At 42.6% G+C, this 25,618-nt stretch overlaps 1 protein-coding gene across 2 annotated transcripts in view; it reads right to left on the bottom strand.

Annotated features, from left to right (window-relative positions):
• RSBN1L (round spermatid basic protein 1 like) overlaps positions 1-20,820 on the bottom strand; it is a 65,831-nt gene extending 45,011 nt beyond the window's left edge. For both annotated transcript variants that reach the window (XM_042792016.1, XM_042792017.1), the window contains exons 1-2: positions 20,138-20,820; positions 6,579-6,692 (exon numbers count right to left, since the gene is read on the bottom strand). In XM_042792016.1, the coding sequence (XP_042647950.1) occupies positions 6,579-6,692; positions 20,138-20,774 (751 nt within the window). In that variant the 5' untranslated portion in view covers positions 20,775-20,820. The remainder of the gene's footprint in view (positions 1-6,578; positions 6,693-20,137) is intronic.
• Positions 20,821-25,618: the final 4,798 nt, after the last annotated feature.

The following is a 25,618-nucleotide window of genomic DNA, read 5'->3' as shown; positions in this document are numbered from 1 at the left end:
TGCAAGCGCAAAAGAATGACAAAAAGCCTTTTCATTCAAGATGCATAAGAAAAGCCATCAGGCACTCCAAAAGAACCAAACACATTTCCTCTAGCAGCCTCAGGTACTGCAGAAATACCCTTTTTAAGATTTGCCCTTCTCCAACACAGGCAAATTTTATCATTGCTTTCAACAGAATGGCAACCCAAGTTTAGGCAGATGAACCGCTTACATCCCTAAGCTTCCTAATATAAGCAAACTTTTCCATATTCAGCTCAAAGCACCTAAATCAGGCTTTTGCACCAATTTTCCTTCAAAAGGCATCAGTTCCTCGGTACTGAGTTCTTCAACTAGCTGCCTTTTACATTGGACAGCTAGTTTAACTGTCTAAAGTCAGGCAGGTTATCACCTCCGCCCCCTCACTGAAACTGAATCACAAACAGAAGAAAAAAAAAAAAAAAAGACAAAACCCAAAGCACTAACAATATTCTCAACATAAGACAAAAAGCATTCAGCAGATGGTCAGAGTAACATTTTACAAGAAGATATATATTTAATGACTGGAAGAAAGAAATAAGCTGTCTTTGGAGACCAGCACTGTAGTCTCTTAACACACACAGACACACACACACAAAAAAAAACCCAACCAACCACAAAACCAAAAAACCCAAAGAAAAGGAAAGTAGACTAGTTCCCAATCTCTGTTCCTAAACCCATATGGTGAATTCGGAGCTCAGAATAAAAGGGCTTGGAACTTAACTTTTGCTCCACAGGAAGAACGTATCTTTAGATGAAAACTTATTAATGTTGGAGAAGGTCACAAAGGCACTGACAACTGATACATATAAGAAGTTGCATCTTAAAGCACTTTTGCTTTTGCCCTCAGCTTCCCATACATAAAGCCAGTTCAGCAGAAGGAATCCGGAATGTTATACAAACTTCACGGCACATACAAGCACATCCAGTCAGATTTTGGAGGCCCACACAAGACATCCAGAGCTGCTGTTCTGAACAGGATACAAACCCAGTGAAGAGGATGACTGCTCTAAACTGCTCGCCTGACACACACTCCCTTTCCTTGAAAAAGGAGTCAATTTTACAGGATCCTGGCAAACCAAAACATAGACTTTACAAAACACTTCCTGACAACATCTTAAAGAAAACCTAAAACAGGATACTTGACTGATAACATATCAGATCTATGAAATAGGGATAAGGCACCTAATGCAGTTGTAGCGCTGTCTGTGAGAATAACCTATCCTGCTACTGAACTAGCTCAGAACAGCAGAGGTGTTCTAACACAGCCCCTGTGCATATGCTTTTTTATATTAACTTGAAAATAAAGCACAATTTGAGGCCAAATATCCCCATTAGATATCATTTATTAGCTCTGTGTAACAAGACTTACTGTTTTTGCAGCTTCTACCTCATTTGCTGAACGGCAAGAGAAATAGGACACAGGATAAAAAAAGGCTGGTACACCAACAAAACCTGCAGAACCCCATTGTTGAGGCAGTTAAGTGTTACCCAGTATCTCAACCACCAACTTCCTTACATGCTCAGTGGAGACAAGCCACATTTGTTCTTTCCACAGGAAGTCACGAGCTTACACATTCCTCGTGGTCTAAGCTGATATCTTGAGATCTGATCAACACAGGTTTTAGGCTGTCAGAGTTGCTAATGCAGTTATTTGGAGCTGTGCCTAGAGTATAATATGTGATGTAGTAATTACAGGGTTCCACGCTTCTGATCTCTTATGAACATTCTGAAGATAATGTTAAGTTTTTGGGGTTTCAGTTTTTTGTTTGTAAATGAAATCCTACAACAGATAAGATAGCAGAAAAATATATCAGGAATGTCTTCCAAACTTCAAAAGCAGAGTCTGGAAATAGCAGATAAAAAAAATAAATTGGTCTACTTCAATAAGCAACATCCTCACAGAAAAACTGATGCAGCATAACCTAGGTAAGTGAAGAGTGAAGAGGATCAAGAACTGGCTTAACTGCCGTGCTCAAAGGGTTGTGGTCAGCACAGCGTTCAGCTGGAGGACAGTCGCTAGTGGAGTAACCCAGACACTGATACCTTGTGTTCAGCAGTTTCATTATGACAGACATGGACATACTGGAGCAAATCTAGCAAAGGGACCCAAAAATGACTAAGGGAGCAGAGCATCACTCACACAAAGAGAGTGAGAGCAGTGAATTGTTCAGCATGGAGAAAAGAAAGCGGTGCGGGGGGGGGCAGGAAATAAAAATTTTATCAGTGTGTACAAATACCTGATGAGCATGTATAAAAATGTAGCCAGACTCAGAAGCACTGAGGTTGAAAGGGATGTCTTGATACCATTTAGTCTAATTCCTCTGCTCAGTCACCTAGAGCAGGCTGCCCAGGACTGTGTCCAGTCAGGTTTTACAACCTCTGTGTGCCAGTATTCAGCCACCCTCACAGTAAGAAAGGTTTCTTCTTACATTGAGACAGAATGTCACATGTTTTAATTTGTGCCCACTGACTCCTGTCTTGTCACTGATCACTGCTGAGAAGAGTCTGGTTCCATCTTCTTCCTTCCCTTCCACCAGATGTTTATACATATTGATGAGATCACCCCTGAAACTCCTCTTCTCCAGGTTGACCAGAGCCAGCTGTCTCAGCCTTTCCTCATCGGAAAGATCATAGAATAGAATGATAGAATGGCTTGGGTTGGAAGGGACCTTTCGAGGTCATCTAGTCCAACTCCCCTCCAATAAGCGGGGACACCTTCCACTAGATCAGGCTGCTCAGAGCCCTGTCCAACCTGGCCTTGAATGTTTCCATGGACAGGGCATCTACTACCCCTGTGGGCAACCTGTTCCAGTGTTTCATCACCCTCATCGTAAAAAATTGCTTCCTTCTCGTCTAAATCTGACCTCTTTTAGTTTAAAACTTATTACCCCTTCTCCTGTCGCAATAGACCCTACTATGTGTCCCAGTTCTTTCACCGTATTTGGCTGTGATAGACTCACTCCAGTAAATCTGTATCCTTCTTGTACTGAAGAGCCCAGAACTGGACACAGTACTCCGGATGCGGCCCCAGCAGTGTTGAATAGAGGAGGAGGGTGATCTCCCTCCACCTGCTGACAACGCTCTTCCTAGTGCAGCCCTTTTTTTGCTATGAAGGTGCACTGCAGGCTCATGGTCAACATGCTGTCTGCCAGAACCTCACAGTCCTTCTCAGCAAAGCTGCTTCCCAGCTGGTCAGCCCCCAGCACGTATCAGTGCTTAGGGTTATTCTTCCCCAGATGCAGGACTACTCTCAGAGGGAGCCAATTTGTGCCCTTACCGCTTGGTCCTGTCACCAAAGTAAAATAAATTCCTTTTAAACATTTTCTTACTGCAAGAGTGGTCAAATACTGATACTGGTTGTCCAGAGAGATTGCGGAGCCTCCACACGGTCCTGGACACCCTGCTCTAGTTGCCTGTACTTCAAGCATCAACATTGGATTAGGTCCCTTCCAACTTCAACTACTATACAACTCTAAGCTTCAGTGGATGTACAAGCAAGTGTAAGAATATGATCTTAATTACATGCCATTATAGTAAATGAAGTTGAAGAAATCAGCTCCGGTGCAGGCACATTCCACAGCAGAGGAGGGCATCACAGCATGCAAGGGGAGGTTTCCTGAGCCAAGGAAACCCCAGGGGAGCACTGAGACCCACCAGGAGCCAGCACCTCTCACGAGAGAGAGCAGCCAACAAGGCTCAGTCAGTGACAGGAGTAACGGCGGCCATCTCCTGCTCCCACAACAGACAGCCCCAGGGAGCACCAGCCCCCAGGAGCACTGGGAACAGAGCAGGCAAACAGGGCATGGCAGGGGAGGGCCTGGCCATTTGTGCAGCAGTTGTGCAGCACAAGGAGAGGCTGTTGGGGAGTGTGAAGCTCAAGGGTAGCCTTGGCTGCAGTGACCATGAAACGGTGGAGTTCGAGATCCTTAGGGCAGCGAGAATGTCACACAAGAAGCTCACTACCCTGGACTTCAGGAGAGCAGACTCTGGCGTCCTCAGGGATTTGCTCTGTAGAATAGCATGGGATAAAGCCTGGGAGGGAAGAGGGGCCCTAGAAAGCTGGTTCATATTCAAGGATCACCTCTTCCAAGCTCAGGAGTGATTTAAGAGGAAGTCAAGCAAAAATGCAAGGAGGCCTGCACAGATGAACAAGGAGCTCCTAGACAAACTCAAACACAAAAAGGAAATCTACAGAGGATGGAAGCAAGGACAGGTGGCCAGGGAGGAATACACAGAAACTGTCCGAGCTGCTAGGGATCAGGTTAGGAAGGTCAAAGTCCTGATAGAGTTAAATCTGGCCAGGGACATCAAGGGCAACAAGAAAAGCTCCTATAGGTATGTTGGTTATAAAAAGAAGACTAGGGAAAACATGGACCCTCTCCAGAAGGAAACTGCAGACCTGATTACCAAGGATATGGAGGAGGCTGAGGTACTCAACAATTTTTTTGCCTCAGTCTTCACTGGCAAGTGCCCCAGCCACATCACCCAAGATGCAGAAGGCAAAGGCAGAGACTGGAAAAAATGAAGAACCACCTACTGTAGGAAGAGATCATGCTCAAGATCTTCTAAGGAACCTGAAGATGCACAGGTCATGGGACCTGATGAGATGCACCCACAGGTCCTGAGGGAACTGGTGGATGAAGTGGCTAAGCCACTCTCCAACATATTTGAGAAGTCATGGCAGTCTGGTGAAGTTCCCACTGACTAGAAAAGGGGAAACATAACCCCCATTTTTAAAAAGGAAATAAAGAAGACCCAGAGAACTACAGGCCAGTCAGTCTCACCTCTGTGTCCAGCAAGACCATGGAGCAGATCCTCCTGGAAACAATGCTAGGGCACGTGGAAAATAAGGTGAATGGTGACAACCAACATGGCTTCACTAAGGGTAAATCATGCCTGACAAATCTGGTGGCCTTCTACAACGGGGTTACAGTGCTGGTGGATAAGAGAAGAGCAACTGCCTTTATCTACCTGGACTTGTGCAAAGCATTTGACACTGTCACACACAACATCCTTGTCTCTAAACTGGAGACATGGATTTGATGGATAGACCACTCTGCAGATAAGGAATTGGCTGAATGGTCACACCCAGAGAGTTGCAATCAACAGCTCAAAGTCCAAGTGGAGAGCAGTGATGAGTAGCATTCCTCAGGGGTTGGTATTGGGACCAGTGCTGTTTAACATCTTCGTTGGAGACATGGACAGTGGGACTAAGTGCACCCTCAGCAACTTTGCTGACGACACCAAGCTGTGTGGTGCAGTCAACATGCTGGGGGGCAGGGATGCCATCCAGAGGGACCTGTACAAGCTTGAGAGCTGGGCCCATGAAAACCTCATGAAGTTCAACAAGGCCAAGTGCAAGGTCCTGCACATGGGTCAAAGCAATCCCAAGCACAAAGGCTGGGCGATGAGTGAATTGAAAGCAGCCCTGTGGAGAAGGACTTGGGGATGTCAGTGTATGGAAGACTGAATACAAGCCAGTAATGTGCACTCACAGCCCAGAAAGCCAACTGTGTCCTGGGCTGCATCAAGAAAAGTGTGGTCAGTAGGTTGAGGGAGGGGATTCTCTCCCTATGCTCTCACAATACCCCACCTGGAGTACTGTGTCCAGCTCTGGGCCTCCCAGTATAAGAAGGACATGGACCTGCTCAAGCAACTCCAGAGGAGGGCCACGAAGATGATCAGAGGGCTGGAGCATCTCCCCTATGAGGACAGGCTAAGAGAGTTGGATTATGCAGCCTAGAGGAAAGAAGGCTTCAGGGAGACCTTACAGTGGCCTTCTAGTATTTAAAGGGGTCTACGGGAAAGGTGGGGAGGAACTCTCTATCAGGGAATGTAGTGATAGGACAGAGGGTAATGGTTTTAAACTGAAAGAGGGTAGATTCAGATTACACCCGGGGAAGAATTTCCTTACTGTGAGAGTGGTGAGGCGCTGGCCCAGGTTGCCCAGAGCAGCTGTGGCTGCCCCCTCCCTGGAAGGGTTCAAGGCCAGGTTGGACGGGGCTTTGAGCAGCCTGGTCTAGTGGAAGGTGTCCCTGCCATGGAAGGGGGGTTGGAACTAGGTGATCTTTAAGGTCCCTTCCAACCCAAACCATCCTATGATTCTACAAAAATTAAGTCTGTCTGTTACACATAATTTTTTAATATTTGACAAAGTTGACAAATTATAGCCCCTTAGTTATTCAGCTTTATGCATTTAATGTTAGATATAAAATGTGACATGGATTCATTTTTCTTCTCCACAATATATAAAATGCTAACCTTCTTCAGTAACTGCAGAGAAGATACAGGTGTCACCAACATTATTCCTTGAAGTACCGCTCTTTACTACTACTGTATAGGCAACATTGCAGTGATAGGTATATTTTTAATCTCTAGTACCTAACACAGATGACAAAAAAATGAATGGTTAAGTTTTACTTTTCAACTTTTGTACAAACTAATCAAGGAAAATGGAATTTAAGTTAAACACAAAACATCATATAAAAACTCAATATCCAATCCAATCATAAAGATTTTCAAGCACTAAAATGAAATACCACTACATAGGTTAAACGTACCTTTCTGCAATAATTTGACCTCTCCATTTTCTTTCTTCATTTCATTCATTATTTTGTGCTTCTTCTTCTCCTTCTGCTTCTTTTCCCTTTCTTTAATTTTGTCTTTAATTTGAGCTGAAATGCAAATATTTTACGATTAAGTAGGAATGGAAAACTAGTTGCCTCATGCACATTTCACATTACTCATAAAAAGCTCTATTAAGAGGACAGGAGGAGTTACAAGGAAACCCCAGTACTTATAATATGCAAAGCTAATATTTATCTGTTGCATAATCCAGCATAATCTTATTTAACTCAGTCAAGTTTTGTTTCTATTATGTTAGAACTGTATGCAACAACTCAACATGGTAAATGTATACAGTTAACAACTTTTGCTTACTTCTACTCCCTTTATTTTCTCTATGTAGTCAGCTCTTTATTTATTGAAATTCAAATTACACACATTAGCTAAGAAATGGCGGGGGGGGGGGGGAAGTATGGTTTTTATTTTCCTGGGTATATACACTAGAAGCCTCAGATAACTATCTTCACATAGTCTAAACTTAAAGGTTTTTGCAAGTAGCTTGGAATGAACACTTACTTTGTCAGCTGCAAAATCTTTTACATTAAGTTCACAGGCTACACTAATGCATTAATAGCAGTAAAATGTAAATAATAAACACATGAAGTGTGCTGTATTTGCACAGCAAATATAATGCACTGGTGCTTCCCTTGCTTACCTACAATCAGCAATAGCTTACCTGAGCAGTCTCATTATTCATTGACTTCCTTGTCAAGTCACTCCAGGTTTTTAAATTGTTGTCATACAAAAGCAGAGCTTTTAGGCATGCTTTGTACATGAAAAATACTAGACCCAGAGGAATTTATAATTTCAAGGAGTAATCTTTTCAAGCTGAAGTTTAGATTTACTTCTGAGGCCAACCATTTGGAGAAGTCAGATTTTACTAGGGTTAGATGTACTGCAGCCAGCACTTCATGACTAGTTTCTTGGCCTGAAACAGAGTACCTGGTCTAAGGGTTTACTGGGCTTTTTAACCTCCACAGGGAAATCTGATTTCAAGCTTCTACATGTTAGGTTTCAGAATGCTTTCTCAATAATACAGCTGAGAAACAATCCTGATGTTTTATGGTACCTGCATTATAAACCCCATGTGAAGTAAAGAGAAATCCAACCCCATGTGAAATAAAGAGAAATCCAATTACTTTTCCTCAAGCATTCACATAAAATAGAAGCAACGGGTATCTTCGCTACTAACATATCAGAAATATTGCTTGGAACCAAATCAAAGGAAGTTCTCAATTCTAGAAGGCAATATAGTGTCCCATAACAAGACTAGGAAGCATGTTAACAGTTAAACGAAAGGTGCAAAGGGTTGACGGTAATCCACATAAGCAAATACTGTAACAATGACTCCACAGCATTGATATCCTTCCTTTTAGGAGTCTTCTAGCAAGGCTAGAGAACTTGAACACTAGCAGTTGTTAGGATGAAGAACGTATTTTGGGAAGAGAGTAAGAAATAAAATAAAAACACAAAGATATGTCAATTGAGATGTCTGTTGTCTATCCATAGATCAACAGTGGGGAGAGAATAGAAATTACACTGGGAGAAAAATAAAAAGGAATAAAGTAGCTGTGCTTAAAACGATCTGGAAGTCTTAGTTCTAAGGGACAATCACATCCAAGAACAGCCTTCTAATGGTTCAATGAGAAGGGATGACAAAGCAGATTCATCTGTATAGTAGACCATGGAATCCATACAAGTTTTCTTAAGCCACACAAACCTGTGCTTTCTAGGAATAGGTTAAATAGACATGAATCTTCCTCTCCAGCCCGCTTCTCCCCCAAAAGAAATCCCCAACTTGTAAACCCCCTGCAACTTGAGTATGAAGTAGGAAATAAATTATTCAACATGAGTTTAACACTGAAAGCAGACTCACCAAGTAGGCAGTAACACCAGGCTTGATTTGTAACCTTCACTGAATGTTCAACTCAGCCAGGATTATAATTATCATAGGAAGACCCAGATTTTATCTCAACAGTATGCAAATGTTAAGAGGCACACTTGACTTCTGCTATCACTTACAAATCAAACAAAGATTGAAGAGCCTATACAAATGCTGAGCCTTGTTAAAAGAGGACAAGAGAAAGCCTGAAAGAATCCTTTATTGCAGGCTCATGAATAGCATCACAGGCCAATGAATCTTCCCATTTTATCAGAAGCAACACATAAGTAAGGTCAGAGAAGCAGCTGAAAGCTTTTAAAGAGCATCTAGTTTATTTTTACATCTAGAAAGCAATTAGCAGAGTCAATAGTGAAATGGTCCAGACAAAAGAAACCATGGAAGTATCCCATGACTTCCTCCAGCAACAGCCACAAGCAAATTATACCTGAAGCAATTGCAAATACAATGTAAACACAGTTGAGGAAGGTTTGAAATAAATTAAACTCAACTATTTCCTTTTAGAAATCACAGTACTGTAACAAAACCAGTATACCGTCTGAGACAAGAACAGTTGAGAAACCTAATTTCAATATTCAAGTTCCCATGTTTCCTCCCTTAAAGCCCAGAGAATAAATGGCTCCTTAAAAGGAGTTCTTAAAAAAGCATAAATATTGAAATAATGACAAAACATAATGTAATTTTTAAAATCTATGTTGAAATGAGAGTCATCCCATGGATTAACACTTGGTCTTAATTCTCAGTTCAAATGTCTTCAGTTTATAAGTAAAAAATAAGTATTTTTGAGTCTGGCTGGCAGAACTCAAACACAATTCTGAAACAAAATTCTGCACACCATTTGCCCCAGTCACATATATTCCGTTTCACAGCTTTCAATGGGATGCAGAGATAAAAATTAATCAAATCATTTTAAGATTGAGCTTATCACAAAATCTACTGCAACTTCGCTATGCTGGCTTTGCAAAGTCAGTAAATTCAGGAGGATCCTGTAGTCATTATAGTCAATAAGTGTGATTGAAATTAACTACGGCACAGATATCTAACAAGGAAGGGCAAGTGCAATTCTCCAAGAACAGTCTCCATCCTAACTGCGGCCACCATATGATGCTGCCCAATAAAGCTGATACAGTTCAATCCAGGCTAGAGCTCTTTGGAACTTATCAAAATGTCATAGACCAGTATCTCTCTGAGTGTATTCTCTAATGTAAGGAATCAATCCTCTCCAGCTATCTGTAATTTCAGTCCAAATCTTACATTCTCAACCAAGAAACATGAAAATTCTTCACTAAAATCCTGCTTTAAAATTAATGCCTCCAACATTAAACAATTTATAATCTACATGTCATAGAATAAACAACCAGTAATCGAAGTTGGCAAGGGAAAATATGACAAAACTTGTTCTGCTGAACAAGCTACAAAAACCTGGAACACTCTTCTACAGCTTTTTTGAGGTTTACCAGTAACATCTACTACTGATCCAAAACCTTAAGTCTCCACTGCATTTGTAGGGCAATAGCATCTCAAGGTATTAAAAGGTAGAGAGATGTTTATACCAATCTTTCCACATCCACGGAAAGTTCTGCAATTAACTGTCACCAATACTACCCCTAACAAATTAATTAAAAACACAGGCAGCTTAGGCTGCCTTCTTGAGCTGCTGAGGAAACAGGATGACATCCAGGGAAATAATGTAACCCAAACGGTCAGTGATCAGGACAAGAGATCAAGTACCAACAGCTATTACCTCTGTATGTCACAGCACTGCAACTGTGACTGGAATAGTTTCAAATTTTCAGTGATGAAAAACTGAAGCTTCAGAAAAGCAATTAACAAATGTAAGTTGCATACGCAAATAAGAAGATAATTTAAGTTCAAAGTAAGGTGAAGGGGCAATTTGACTCAAACAGGGAAGACAAGTTTTTAATTAAAGGTCTTCATTCCAAAAAAACAACATATATAGGTGTACCAGTGACTAGAAGCCAAGGTCTGACATACCTAGTCCATAAATGATATTACAGTTCCTTTTTTTTTTTTTTTTTTCATAAACAAAGGCACAAGTTAGTCATAGGAACAACTTACCAAATAGTTGTGGACCATTACTGGAACTTTTTTCACAAGGGTGTGGGTGTTCTGTTTTGGTGCATGTGTGTTTGGGTCAGGGGGTTGGGGTTTGGTTTTTTTTGGGTGAGGAGTGGGGTGGGCTGTTTAAAAGAAGCCCCAGTCTAAATAGAAGGTTAATTTAAAAAAGGCATTGACACAGCCTATGTTCTGCAGGAAATCACAAAAATATTTCTAATAAACCTTTCAAAATTCATCAACATTATACAATATTTTTATGTGAAGCCACCTAAGCATATTTACATTTCAATTACTATTTTTCCATTTTAGTAGATATTAAAAAATAGCATTCCAGCAATATAAACTTCAATTTTATTTAAACTAAGCTATTTGCACACTTTTAACAAAGTTGTTCTGGTAAGGGATAATCAAAGATAAGTCAGGTACTGAGTATGAGGTTTTGTCTAACATTTCATCTGTTTGTTGGGAGGTTTTCTGTGGATGATTTATTTATTTATTATTGGATCGAAAGAGACACAAAAAAATTCCTGTCATGTACTTTGATAAGGGAGAAAATACCAAATCCCAAGAGGTGGTATCCCAGTTCTTCCCACTGAAGAAAAAGCCAGTCATGACACCATGAATCACATCTGAAGTGACTTCAGAGCCATATAAAATACCAACAAAAAAATTAAGTGAAAGAAGTCTCTCTGGGAAAATACCGGTTTCTCTACTACAGATTTAAATTAACACTTCCTGCTTTATCAGCACATCACTTGTACCAAAATCCTTAAAATCGTCCTAAACCCTAAGCAATGCACTAGCTCTCAACTTGGCCAGAACAAAGCTGGATGACTGATATATCTGTTCCTACTCACTATATTGTCTCGTGACAGCCGATATTTCTCCTTAGCCCAATGCTTACTACTGCTGCAGTAACTTCCTTGTGACATTCAACACTCAGAGAAGTCTGTGGTCCTCAAAACATTATCTTATTGTTCATTTGATGAATTATAGGGACTAGCTCCAAAGAGTAAATGATATATTCAGGTCCCTCCACATTAATCTGTATTTTCTACTGTTCATTGGTTTTTTTTAAACAACTGCATTAGGGACAATTATAACTAAAACACAGTAATTAGTACATACAAACTTCTCATACATACAAACATTCTAGTAACACAGTAACCCTTACAGCCTTATCATCATTGGTCATTGTACTACACGCTCTTCATGAACACACACAGACTTCCTGTTTCTTTACATACCTCTGAATACACTAAAACTAAAAGCCAAAAGTTTGAAGTAATTTGTATCTCAAGTTAAAAATGGAAGAACCTTGTACCTTTTCGTGAAGTTTTTCCCCTATCAAAAATGTACTTTTGACAGCAGAACTACACTGCTGAGGAAATAACTGGTCACAGACTAAACAAAGTTTGTAAATACCCCCTAACTAGGGTTTAAAAAAAAAAAAAAAAACAAACATTCCAAGCACAGTAGGAATCAGCTATTGAAGGTCCAATAAGAGTTAGGCTCATTCCTTAGCTTTCAAGATCTACTGCCTGAAGAAAAAAAGGCTCTATTATTATAGAATTCTTTCTCACTCTTGTGGTGGTTGATCCTGGCTGGATGCCAGGTGCCCACCAAAGCTGCTCTATCATTCCCCTCCTCAGCTGGGCAGGGGAGAGAAAACAGAACAAAAGACTCGTGGGTTGAGAGAAGGACGGGGAGAGATCACCCACCAGTTATGATCACAGGCACAACAGACTCGACTTGGGGCAAAAAATTACTTTCATTTGTTACCAATCAAATCAGAGTAGGGTAAAAAGAAATAAAAAAAAAAAAAAAATCTTAAAAACACCTCCCCCTCCACCTCTCCCTTCTTCCTGGGCTTCACTTTACTCCCGAATTCTCTACCTCCTCCCTGCTCAGAGGCACAGGGGGGCAGAGGATGCGGGTTGTGGTCAGTTCATCACACGTTGTCTCTGCCACTCCTTCCTCCTCACACTTTTCCCCTGCTCCAGCATGGGATCCCTCCCACAGGAGACAGTCCTCCATGAGCTTCTCCAACATGAGTCCTTCCCATGGGCTGCAGCTCTTCACAAACTGCTCCAGCGTGGGTCCCTTCCACGGGGTACAGTCCTTCAGGAACAGACTGCTCCAGCGTGGGTCCCCCCATGGGGTCACAAGTCCTGCCAGCAAACCTGCTCCAGCGTGGGCTCCTCTCTCCACGGGTCCACAGGTCCTGCCAGGAGCCTGCTCCAACACAGGCTTCCCACGGGGTCACAGCCTCCTTTGGGGGCATCTAACTGCTCCGGCATGGGGTCCTCCATGGGCTGCAGGTGGAGATCTGCTCCACCATGGACCTCCATGGGTGCAGGGCACAGCCTGCCTCACCATGGTCTTCACGGGAATCTCTGCTCCAGCACCTGGAGCACCTCCTCCTCCTCCTTCTTCACTGGTCTTGGTGCCTGCAGAGTTGTTTCTCTCACATATTCTCACTCTTCTCTCCAGCTGCAGTTGCTGCTGTGCAGTTTTTTTTTCCCCCTTTTAAATGTGTTATCCCAGAGGTGCTACCACCATTGCTGATGGGCTTGACCTCGGCCAGCAGCGGGTCTGTCTTGGAGCAGCTGGTATTGGCTCTGTCAGACATGGGGGAACCTTCTAGCAGCTTCTCAGAGGAGCCATCCCTGTAGCCCCCCTGCTACCAAAACCCTTGCCACACAAACCGAATACAACTCTACTAAATAAACCAATGCCATGTGTATACTTTCTAAAATACAGAGTTCTGTAGGAATAAGTATCCCTGCTTGGAAGAAATACAATACCCAAGGAATTAAGAGATTTCAAGATGTCTCATTCAAGTTCACGCTATGTGTCACCATGAAGTCCATATTTGCTTCTCATGTCACAGAAACAGTACACCCATGAATGAAATTCAGCAACAGCAGCATGTTAGGAATAATTCCATTATGAAGTGTTGCACCTCACCTTCCTAAATGGCATCTGAAGAATGTTTTCACTTTACGGTGAATCCACATGAATAACTGAAGTTACTCAAATGCATACTTCCTCCTCAAATCCAAAAGCTTCTACTTTTTCTGGATGTTGGGTTAAGTACATAAATAAAATATTTTTTTTTTTTTACTATATTTTTAAGTTAAACAGCCATGTGCAACTAAATGCTATAGTAAAAGTTTTCTGGTTTTTAACTACACAGATACCTTCTCATAATGATTGTAGTGATTTCCTAAGTAGCAAATAAAGGAACACAAATTCAAAGACCACTCAATTCATATTTCAGAAAATTAACTAGATTGTTGCTTCTATTACAAGCTTTCTAAAGACAAAAAGGTAAATCAAGTGCATAGAGAAGTAGTCAAGTGGGAAATGCTCTGTAATGGATTATGTGCAACATGGTCGCTGTCACATTGTGAAATTCGCACCCTGAAGTTGATGCAGGAGCTCGAGAAAGTCTGTCTGAACACCAAAAGAGGCGAGCTTTACAGCCTCCACAGATGCCAAAAGCTGCAGCTGCTTTGCATCAGCTTTCCAGATGGTAACCCACATTAGCAGTCAGTCATAGATTATGTTCAAAGTACTCTGCCTCTCTCTCCTCCCTTTGATTTAAGGGCTGTCACTGCACATCAGGCAAAATATTTACAAACTACTGCTAAGGGACACCATCAATATGGTTAACACCAACAGTATTGTAACTGAAGGGAAGGGGGAGGAGGAGGGGAGTACAACAACATCAGTCACCGTTCCTTCCATTGGCACTCTCATCCCTTTTTACAAATAACCATAAAAATAAAACCTCAAGAAGCAATGCTTATCTGGTTATGCAGATACATGAAGTACGTTTAACACCACTATGTTAATAAAAGTGCAGGTGTCAAAACTGTTAAGTCATATAAGGTACACTGGTGATCAGGCTTCCTGACTTAATGAACACTAAAAAACCCACAATATTTCCGAGACCCAAAAAAAAAATATCATGATAGCTTTCTCATTCCAATAACCAGGAAAATCTGGCTGACATCCCTTTCAATAACTAAAGCTTAAAATCCAAGATATGACTAAAGAAATTCCCTTACCAGGTGAGAAAATTCCTCCAAGCCCTCCAGTGAATGGGAAGACAGACCCCTTTCAGAATCAAAACACTTCCAAGAAATTTAAATCTAATCTCTGCAACTCCTCTAATCTTTGCACTTCTAAAGGAGACCTTCTATATGCAGAACTCAATGAGCCAAGTTTAAGCTCAAGCACTGGGGAGTTGCATCAGAAATCAGTAGTGAACATGACAGCTGCACACAAGGCTTCTACAAGAGGTTTCGGATTCAATGTTTCAGCCTACTGATCTTGTTTCAGCTAAGAAAAAATATTTATTATTCTACAACCAGAATAAGTTTCTGCTGTGTAGATTAGAGCGCCGGATTCTGGGGTACAGGAGGGGCTTTGTTTGTTCTCCAGCTTAGAAACGGAAAGATTTTGTTCTGCCTAGCAAAGCTTCATGGTTATTTCATAGAACTTAAAAGGGGACAGAGTCCCTCACAAGAAAGATACACTGCTCCAAATTAATCTCAACATTGGATGCTTACATTAATGTCACCATCAGCTCTCAAAACTAAACTGCATATAAGTCTTGAACATCCAAATTAGAGAAGTCTCTCTTCCTCTTGTATACCACACTTAAAACCCTCAACACTTTTTACACATCGTGATGACAGTGGGGTATCTAAACAGAAATATACCAAAGAATTCTCCAGAGTGATCAAGAGGCCTCACAAGCATGAAAATGACTGCTGAACTTAAGGACCTGGCAGGGGGGAAGGAGAAGTCAGTTAAGTCACACAGTTAAAAAAAAAAAAAAAAAAAAAAAACAGGGCAAAGGAAATAGAAGTAAACAGAAGGAAATGTTTAGCAGAAGAAAAAAGACAGCCTAACTAGCAAGATGCATGGTCCCAGCTGTAAAAAAGGGGAAAAGAATATGATCCAAAACTTTCTCAATCTATTTCAGTAAATCAAGACTATGAAATGAGCATCCCACCAGATGCAAAAAAACTAAGTAAAAACAAGAGCTACAGTACCATGTTCAGCTCTCTTGCTCATACGGGGAATCCCCATCTGCAAGTTTAAAATACCAGTCTCATTTTTTAATTGCTTGCACACTAAGGTAATCTTATCAGCAAATACATCACTGAAGACAAAAAATGGAGGGAAAGGGAAATTCCACACAGAAATAGCAAGATAAACAGAAAAGCTGTCTCATGCATCTGGATCACACCTTACAGCAAGTCTATTCTCAAAACATAAAACATTGGGCAGGCATCATCTGATGAAGTGGGGAGTGGCTGAGCTGAGCTTTGCACCGTTAAGAAAACAGTTTCAACTATGAACTGCTAGAGCAGAGTATCAGCTAAATGACTAACTGAATCAGTACAGTCATGTACTGGAACAGCAATCACTTCCGTCAGGCTCACACCATGTTTTAAAACGAAAATAGTTACACAACTTTTAATTCCACTATCAGAATGTACTTGACAAGCGAAATTTAAGCTTCTTTTAAACAGCCTAATCCTCATATCTGCAAGATAAATCATGCATGAGGCAAAATGTTCTTTCAGGTTCTCTGCATGCAGGATCATCATCTCCGAAGGGTCCACTCGACTCCATTCACTTAATTGAAACAAGTGCAAGGCCTGGTTATATCTCTAAGTTAAAGGTCTTTCCAATGAATTAAAAGACCAGAGAAATCTGTAAATAAACACTCATTCAAGGAAGAAAATGTAAGAATTTCAAAGAGCTTTAAATACATCATCCATCTTGGCTATAACCAACCTTAATATCGTCCTATCACTTAGTAAATAAAGGTACCTCAAAGCTAGTCTCTCTTACCTAGTAATCACTATTGCAAGCAAAGGACAAGAATCAGGTCCTATAATCAGCTTTTTTTGAATGGTAAGTGAAAAAAAAAAAAAAAACACCTCACAATTTCCTCCTCAATATCAATATCTCTTATCATCACAGTAATTAAACTAGAAATAGGAAAACATTATTGGTACTAATGAAAGTCCTACGATGACAGTTTTCCACATCTGGATCTTGCGTTCATTCACTCTACATCATTCCCTGTATTATCTTGTCTACACCACAGTCCCAGCAATCCCACGAGACAAATTTTGCCATTCTTCCCCCGAACCCTTTCACTTGATTCCTCATTTTCTCCAGTACTACAGCCTGTGCAGGCCCTCCCTCACCAGGGTAAAGCTTTTTCTCCTAGCATCCTAACTGCTCTACGTAGCAGAGTATGCACACAGCTCACTGATTAGAAACATGACTCCTCCCAATTCATAGATGCTAGCACGCTTATCAGTACAAAGCTCAATGGGGAATTCTACTCCATCCCATGTACCCACATGCAATGCATCTCCACTTTGGCTGTGAAGAGGAGGATGGAGTTTTTCCATCTTCAGAGCCTCAAAACCATCAAGGAAATACCACCTGTTCTACCCGCTTATCTTTTGTTAATTTTGCCTCTTTCAGAGACTTCAGACCTCTAGTCTCCTCATCTGCACAATTTTATTTCTGGCAGGTGCAACACTAATATGTGTATCAGTTCTGAATGCAAGGAGAGAAGAACAATCAATGCTGTCAATTGCATGTGGCTGCTCATTTTCCATAGCACCAAAAGCAAAAAGGTTATCTAACTGCAGACTCCAGGAAAAGACAACTGCACTTGTCTGCATTAGGTTGATTTTTAGAAAGTATTACCAGCTGTACATATGACAGCTTCTATGAACTCATCTCATTACACCTAAAGGGGCACATTTTATCCTCACTTTCCTCCATCTATTCCATGTGTGCAAGCATCTCTGGTTTTTTATTATACAAATCCTCTAAATTCACCCTGATGTTTTATCTGTAGGTTGCCTAAATTTTTCACTCTCCTTCTATTCTACTCTTCCTCTAACCCTTCTTGCCTTTTCTACAGCACCTATATATACACTTTATGCCCCAAACCAAGATCAGAATCACCTCCCTCTTACACAGTTTTTGCATGCTATCTCCTCCTCCTTTCACATCAGTATCTCAAATTCACTCACTCACTGCTGCAACCAGAGTCTCTACAGTATCTCCTTCTCATCTATGCCATAGTCCCAGCAATCCTAATGTACAAATTCTGCCTATTGCACCCTCACACCCTAATATATCACTCTTAGTTTTCTTCCGTACTTAGAATTCTGCATGACCCCCCCCACTCATTCTTTTCTCCCTGCATCACAACTGCATTTCTCCTTCCCTCTCTGAAAAGTAAATTATTCACAGGATTAACAGCACAAACCTGTTCTTTGATCTACAATCAAATACAGATCCACTTTAAAAAGGCTGGCTGCTCTCAGCAGAAGACGCAGTGCATCCCTCACTTTCCTACAGCCTTCTCCACAAAAAAATATACAGTTTAATGAATATAAAGTTTTTCATTTATATAGGAAACTACGCCACAAAATTTTAGCTATAGAAACCACTTCCTCTAAACAGAAAGCTAGAGACACAGATGCCAAACAGGCATCATTTGTCTTGGAAGATGTTATTTGTTGCCTGTACTTCAGTTTTCAAGAAATAAATGAAAGGTAACAAGATCTGTTCTGAGCAAACAGCAACTAAAAAGCCAAGTACGCGCACCTGTCAGCATGTAAGTTCTGAGAAAATATCCTTTCCAGATACAAAGTACAGAATCTCCTCTTTAAAGACAAATCACTGCTTCCAGGAGGGTTCAGTTAACAATTACTCCGTTGACACCATCAGTGCCATCATTTCTTTTACCAATATGGAAAAAAGCATTTCATCCTGTTATTGTAACATTATTCTCAGAGTTTTATTCACACAATTGTTTAACACTGGTAGGACATGATGAAATCTGAGTGAATCTGGTTATTATTTCTATAGATAGATAGTTAGAAAGATACTGAGTAAGTTTCTTTGTGGCTATCCTTTAAGACAAGAACGCTTCACCAATATCAAATGTGGATTGAGTATCATTTCTGAAGAGTCTTCCTAAGCCACCTTTTGGTCAGGACCAAGAAAAAAACCCCAAATTAAATACTTGAAAGCAATGAAATTGCATACTTAAAGCTAACTTGTACACCAGCAGTCAAGATCCCAAGAACAAAATGACAAGTGCAACATGCTGACCAAAAAGAAGTAGTATTTAAAAAAAAAAAAAACCTCAAAGGTGAGTGAATCACACTAAAATACTAGTGGGAATTAGTGGAAAATGCAGTAAGGCAGCCAGACAACATAATCAATCGACAAAAAGGGATACTGTCATTAATAGCTGTTCTCTACAAGGTTGGCTCATCCTGTAAGTACAGGTATAGACCATAAGCAAAGTAACTTAAGACTATATAACAGCTATAATTTATATTTCCTTTGAAAGAAATGAAACTTGCTTAAACTAGGTCATGGAGTGAATGTTTCAAGTTCTTTGTATTTCAATATAGACGCAAAAGCATCAACATCTCATTTAAGGTCACTAGAGCCTGGGAAAGCGTACAGTGGAAATAAAAGCATATATTCTTATATTGTCTGCATATATTCATGTATTGTCTTTTAATTCCTAAGCATCTACCATTGATCACAGTCAGCAACAATCTAGCCTAATATCCTGCCTTACCTGGTATGGCCATTTTTGTCCAGCCCCATTAATAAACTAACTCAGCACTCCTCCCCTTCTCCTGAAGGCCTCGAGCATTTCTTGGAAGATTTTAGCCCAGTGATCTTCAGGAAATCAAGCAAACCTGAAGCGGCGACTACATTAAATTTCAAAGTATCTAAATTTTAACTGCGTGCTCTAGTACTCTATGACTTAGCCTGTAAAAATTAAAAGCCTAATAAATTAGATCATTCAGATTTAATTTTTAAATTTGGGGGTGGTTCTAACGTGGTTTTCACCATTTTTTCTCCTCCACAACGATGTCAGAAATTCAGTTTTGTTCGCAGATCTCTGGTAAATTACTAGGCACCCTTATTTCCCTAATAGGTAAGAAAACCTAAGGCCTCTGGCAGTTTCTAGCTGACGCCATCGCTAATTCCACACCCCCTTTTTTGACAGGATTGACGGCAGACTAAGCCGCCGCTGCCTTCTCCACAAACTTACACAACGCCGGCGGTCTCCTTCCAGGGTCTAGCAGGCAGAGCCCCAGCGCAGCTGCCCCGGCTCTGCAGAGGGGAGGGGGCCAGGCAGGGCAACCCCCGCGAAGCGGCCCGGTCCCGGGGCCAGCGCGCTGAGGCAGGGCGGGGGCAGGCAGCCATTCTAACGGCTCGACCCGAGCATCACAACCATTTCCTGCTCCCTCACGGCAGCTACAGCGGCTCCGGGCACCTTCACGTACAGCAGCACACCCACCCTGCCCGGCCCGGGCTTGCCGACCCTTCCAGATCTCCTCCAGCCTCCACCGCCCGGCCTCCCAAGCTCTCCCTGCCCGCCCCTCAGGCTGCGGGCAGCCGCGCACAGCCACAGCGCCCGCCCCTCACCTTTCGGCAGCAGCAGCTTCACCTCTCCGTTCTCCTCCCGCCCCGCCGCGCTCAGGCCCCCGCCGCCATCTCCCACCGCCGCGACCATGGGCAGGGCCCCGTGCTTCCTCCTCTCCTTGTCCCGCTTTTCCTTGGGCCTCTTCGGCTTGGCGCTCCCGCCCCCAGCGCCGGCCGCCCCACCGCCACCGCAGCCTCCCGCCTCGGCGGCCAGAGCCAGGCGGTGCCGGTGGTGGCGGTGCTGGTGCTGCTGGTAAGACGACGAGGGGGAGGCGGACGACGGCAGCAAAACGGCGGGCGACAGCAGCTTCCGGGGCAGTTGAGCCGGGAAAACGAAGCCCCCCGCGCTCCCGGAGGGGCCAGAAGGAAGCGCGGGGAAGCCCCACGCTGCGGGGCTGCTGTAGCTCGGCACGACCGCCGGCAGCGACTGCTTGCCGCTCCCGCCGTTGCCGCCACCACCACCGCCCCCTTCACCGTTGACGCGCTTAGTGCCCTTCAGACTCCTCTCATCGGCTCCCTTCATCTTCTTGGCGGCTGGCTGGGACCCACGGGAGACCTTCGCGTCCGGGGCCGGCCTGCCGCCGAACGGCTCCTGCTCGACTGACGCCGCGCCACGAACAGGACTCGGCGACTCCGCCATTTTGGGCTCCTGCTTCTATTTACTCTCGGCTCGCCTCAACCGACAGAACCGGAGGGGGGGGGGGGGGGGGGGGGGGGAGGTGGGGGCGCCCCGCCTCGCCCAATGGGCAGGGGAGGGGCAGGAGAGACAGCGAGATCGACCAATCGGCGGGCGGGAGTGGGGGCGGGTTCTCAAGGGATTGGGGGCGGCGGGCTCGGCTGAGTGCGCAGTCGGAGGGCGGGAGGTGCTGCGCGCGGACGGGGCGCTCGGGTAGATGAGGGGCCGGGCTGCGGCCCCAGCCCCGGCGGGTGTGGCGGGGAGCGCCGGGAGCGCCCCGCCAGGCGGGGGCAGGGCAGGCGGCGGCCGCCCCGAGCGATGGCGGGCGGGGCCGGGCTTGAGGGGCCGAGTCCCGGGGAGACGGTGCTTCGGGATCCGGGTGGTCGGGCTGTGGAGCCTTACGGCGGGTCCTGGAGGCGCTAGCGAGCTGGGAGCTGATCTGTAATTCTTTAGGTTTTGGGGTTTTCCCGCTGCTGTTCGGCACTGCTCACTGCGGGGACGGCTGAGGGGACCCCTGCAGCCCCGCGGGCTGTTGCCTGAGAAAGGCATTTGTTTAGAAATAAGGAAATCCTGGAGTTGCGCCTTTCCCAGGAGGTTACACTGGCAGTAGCCTGTGAGGTGATGTAGCCAGTCTCCTCAACAGAGACTGCCACAGCACTTGGCATCAGCCTGCCGGCCCGGAGCTGCGGGGGTTTCTTCAGATCGATGCTTTGTGTACAAGGCTGAGGTCACAGCGGTGTTTCTGGCCGAACTCGAGTTTTCCGCACTCTCCCAAATCATCGGAGGAGGTCAGCTTAAGGCCTGGAAGCTCCTGTGGGCCTGATGGGAGGAAGGCAAATGCTGCAAAGGTTTGCCGCTCTGTGAGGTGCTGCCCCGCCGGAATAGGTGGATGTCACTCTCGTCAGCAAGACGACTGACACTAGACCCCTGTGCTTCAGTAAAGAGATTGCACTGCTGCTTCCTCCAAAGCAAAAGGCAGCATGACCCATAAAGTGTAGTTTATTGTCACCAACAGGAGTCCCCCCCAGCCACGCCTTTGGCATCTTCAGCTGCCATAGTCACTGTTCAGGTGCAGACTGAAATTCTCCCAAGACCTAGTGTAAGCGGGAAGCAGTTACAGAAATAAACAGAAGGTGAGCCCTTGTTTCCTGGAGCATTTGCATTGCTGGTCTCCTCCAGTCAGTCATACCTGCAAGTCTCCTCGTTACAGTGGAAAGAACAGAGTAGTTACCACATGAAACTTTACCTGGCAGACTGCTGCCAGATTAAATTGCTCTGTGAAGTTTTGTATACAATGTATTGGTAGACAAACAAGGTTTTGAGATTGGGTTTTTTTGCTTCACACACTATTTTCATTTGAACTGCAACTGATCGGCCTCGGAGTAAGCCTGCTCCTAGCACTCTGGCTATCTCCTCCTTTGTTTCATTTTTTGCAAATTGCAAACCGGGCTGAATTCAGTTCAGTGTTCATCTCAACAGCAGCGAAGAATAAATTTTCTGTATCTAGACAAGTCTGCTTAAAGGATATTTCCTCTGATGATTCAAGTTTCACTACTGTGAGAGTATATCCTCAAACTGTGTTTCTAGACACGATGGTGGAAATGGCATCTGCACCAAAGCACAGGAAGAACAGTTCACAGCACATATGTGAGCAGTAGGCAACCAACATCCAATCCCAGACTGAAATAATCCAGGTACAGATCTACTTGTATACATGTAGGCTGATATAACTGGAATAGACCTATGAGTATGAAGGTCATCTTCATCTTCTTCAGAAGTTTATTACTTGTATCAGTAGCTGAGAAAAAACTATGCATTTCAACACCTCTAGAATGAGAAATTTTAGGCATATCATGGCACTGTCTCAACCTCGCAGGCTTTACAACCTAGTTCATCTTACTTCTATGCTGGTATTGATACCAAATTAACAATATATTAAGTTAATTCAATAAACTTCAGATAAACCACGAGTGTATTTTCACACTCTCACTTTTGAGAGCTTTGAAAAGCAGAATGGCATTTCCCAAAGGCTTTGATCTTTAACTAGAGTAAATGCTAGGGTATGCTTTTGGTCCAAGAAGCTTGACCACAACCTTTGTGAAATGCCAAAGTCACCTAGGAGTACAATATCACTTTTCTCCACATGGTAGCTTAGCAAGGTTTATTAGGCTAATTAGGCTAGATAGATAGGTATATAGATAGCTGAATATAAAATGTGCATTTACATTAATGTTAATAATTAAGAAATCTTTATATTTCTGAACTTCTAGTTGAACATGCTGGATGTAAAAAAAAAAAATGCATTGACTCATAATGTAACATATTAATGTGAGAATATGTATGAAGGTAAAACTGGTAGGAGGGGAAGTCATAGCCCAAAACTAGATGTAAAAACTGACATCTAAACTAATAAACGTGCAGCAAACTTTAACAGACAACTGACAATATGCTACTAAACTTCAGCCAAGCTGTTGTTTCTTTGAAGTAGTATATCGTGCTTGTAAGCATAGGCCAAGTTTTTATTAGGGAGTTCTTGAGAAAATTCAACTGGAGCAAGATGACAGAGTACCTATTAGGTGTAATTGTTGCTTGTTGGGAAGCAGTGTGACTAATGTTTGGAGGTTTTCTGCTGCTATCTCATACCCACTTGTCAGCAAGGAAAATTATAGGGCGCTTGAAATCCAGAAGCCAGCTCTGCGTTTCCGATCCCACAGTCCAGCTGCTACGTGCCAGCCAGCCTGGCAGGCACGCTGGAGGAATAGGTGGTGTCCCTGTCACTTGTTTTGTCACCAATCACACACATACATTAGTGCTACACTGTAACTATGGTGAGCACACACTCCAAAGTATTTAAACCAAGTTTCAGTGTGTCTTCCTTTATACTTCTTTTGACTTTTATTAAACCTCTGGATCCTGACGCATACACCACAGATAGACACTTGTAAGCAAGACACAGGCAAAATAAGAAACACCAAAAATGCTTCGGAATAAAAATCATCTTTGAAAAAAAGAGGGTAAATACAAGTATTGCATACAATATAGGTTAGAATCACAAATTTACTCTGATATTAATTGGAAACTGCAGAATATATATGTGTATAATAAAATGATGCAATCTTGAGAAACATCATCAAAAGAATTGCCCCCAAGACCAAATTATTACGGAGAAATACAGTAGCATCTCATGTCACAACTCCAGTCCCCCACAGTGACTGCACAGAGGTTTATGAACTCAGAGAGCTTTTGTGGGGATCAGCCCTTGGTTGGAGTGATTGCAGCACAGTATGGAATCCATCAGAGACCAGAGTAGTTTATCTGTTTTAATAGAAGACTTTAAACTGCTTATGGAAATTATATCAATGTGCTTTTCTGTATAATTTTATATGCACTTAGGGAAATCTGTGAAGATTTTCTAGACCATGAAAACCCAAAAGAGGTAAAACCATGAGGGTACAAATGTCAGGCACATATCGGTAGAATGTTTACCACGCATGAAGGGTAAACTTACCAAAGGATTGGCCTGCTTATTACAAATGTGTTGTCATTTTAATTAGAATAATTATGAAATGCTGATATAATTGGTTATTACTCAAATATTTTGTTTAAGTACCTATCTTGTTTCATTAACTAAGGAAGCTAAACAAGTTAGTGTATATGCTCACCTAAATGTTGGCAAATTTCAGATGTCTCCTATAATTTAAAAGTTATGTGTAAGTGCTGTACACAGACTGAGTTACATTGTTTTGGCTTTATGCTCGTAGTTGCCCACCAAAGTGATGCTCTGGAACCTTGCTCGGGTCTCCAAATAGAAATACAATTTTCAGAAATGTTATTTAATCTCTTTATAGTTTCAACAGTTTCCTTTCCATGTGCTTACTTCCTTGGTTTGGCATCTGTTCAGTTCCTAATTCAAGCATGGAAATAATTGTGCCAAGCGTAAATTGAAAACATTTGATAACACTTAGACATTTTTATGCTGGTTTTTGTCTGCAAAATTAGCTAAATATATTTTTTAATGCTATTCATTTTTTTCTTACAATTCATTAGAAATAAATTTACGCACATTTGGAAACAGAGGTGAAAACTAGCCTTATTATGTATGCAGAATGTACTTACAAAGGTAGTTTCAGCATGTAAAAGTGCAATTTATTTTTAAAAAGCCTAGTAAAGCCTAATTTTCCATAGTCAAAGTTTTCAGAACAAGCAGTGGCATATCCAAATTCTTCTATAATTACCTTTCAAACAATTGAACTAAATGAGACAGTCGGGACTAACTTGGTTTGTAACTGGGAGCTGCTGACAGCATGACAGACCTTGCTGCGGGGGGGTAAGAATCTCCACCCCCTGCTGTCCTTCACAAGGGACAGCGTCCCCACACCTAAACAACGTGAATGTGCAGCCCAGCATCTTCGACTAAACAGGTGACAAAGCTGGGTTTATGCTAAAAAGCCTTTTTCTTTTTTTTTTTTTCCTCACAGACGCAGCTGGTCTCTTTTGTGACTGCCCAGGGGTAGTGGGTTAGACATTTGGAAGAGTGGCAGAGCAGACAGCTGGGGACAGTAATGTTTTTTATTACACTGTTCATCTGCCAACACTTAGTAGAATCCATAAAAACCACAAAAGGGAGTCTACACTTCAGAAAGGACCTACAATAATTATTTCCTTTTTAATGTTTTTTTTCAAATAGCTACATATTACTGTTGTAACTGCTCTTCAGTCTTTATAACTTGTTTTCTCACTTAATGTGAAATGCCTTATAAGAACTATATTTATTTTTTTAATAACAGCAATGAAGCAAACTTGGAAAT

The sequence above is a fragment of the Tyto alba genome, unplaced genomic scaffold, assembly GCF_018691265.1.
Source record: "Tyto alba isolate M040663 unplaced genomic scaffold, T.alba_DEE_v4.0 Super-Scaffold_2, whole genome shotgun sequence".
NCBI classification, from domain to species: domain Eukaryota; kingdom Metazoa; phylum Chordata; class Aves; order Strigiformes; family Tytonidae; genus Tyto; species Tyto alba.
The sequence above is the reverse complement of the archived record's forward strand: the minus strand, read 5'-3'. Positions and strand labels throughout refer to the sequence as shown.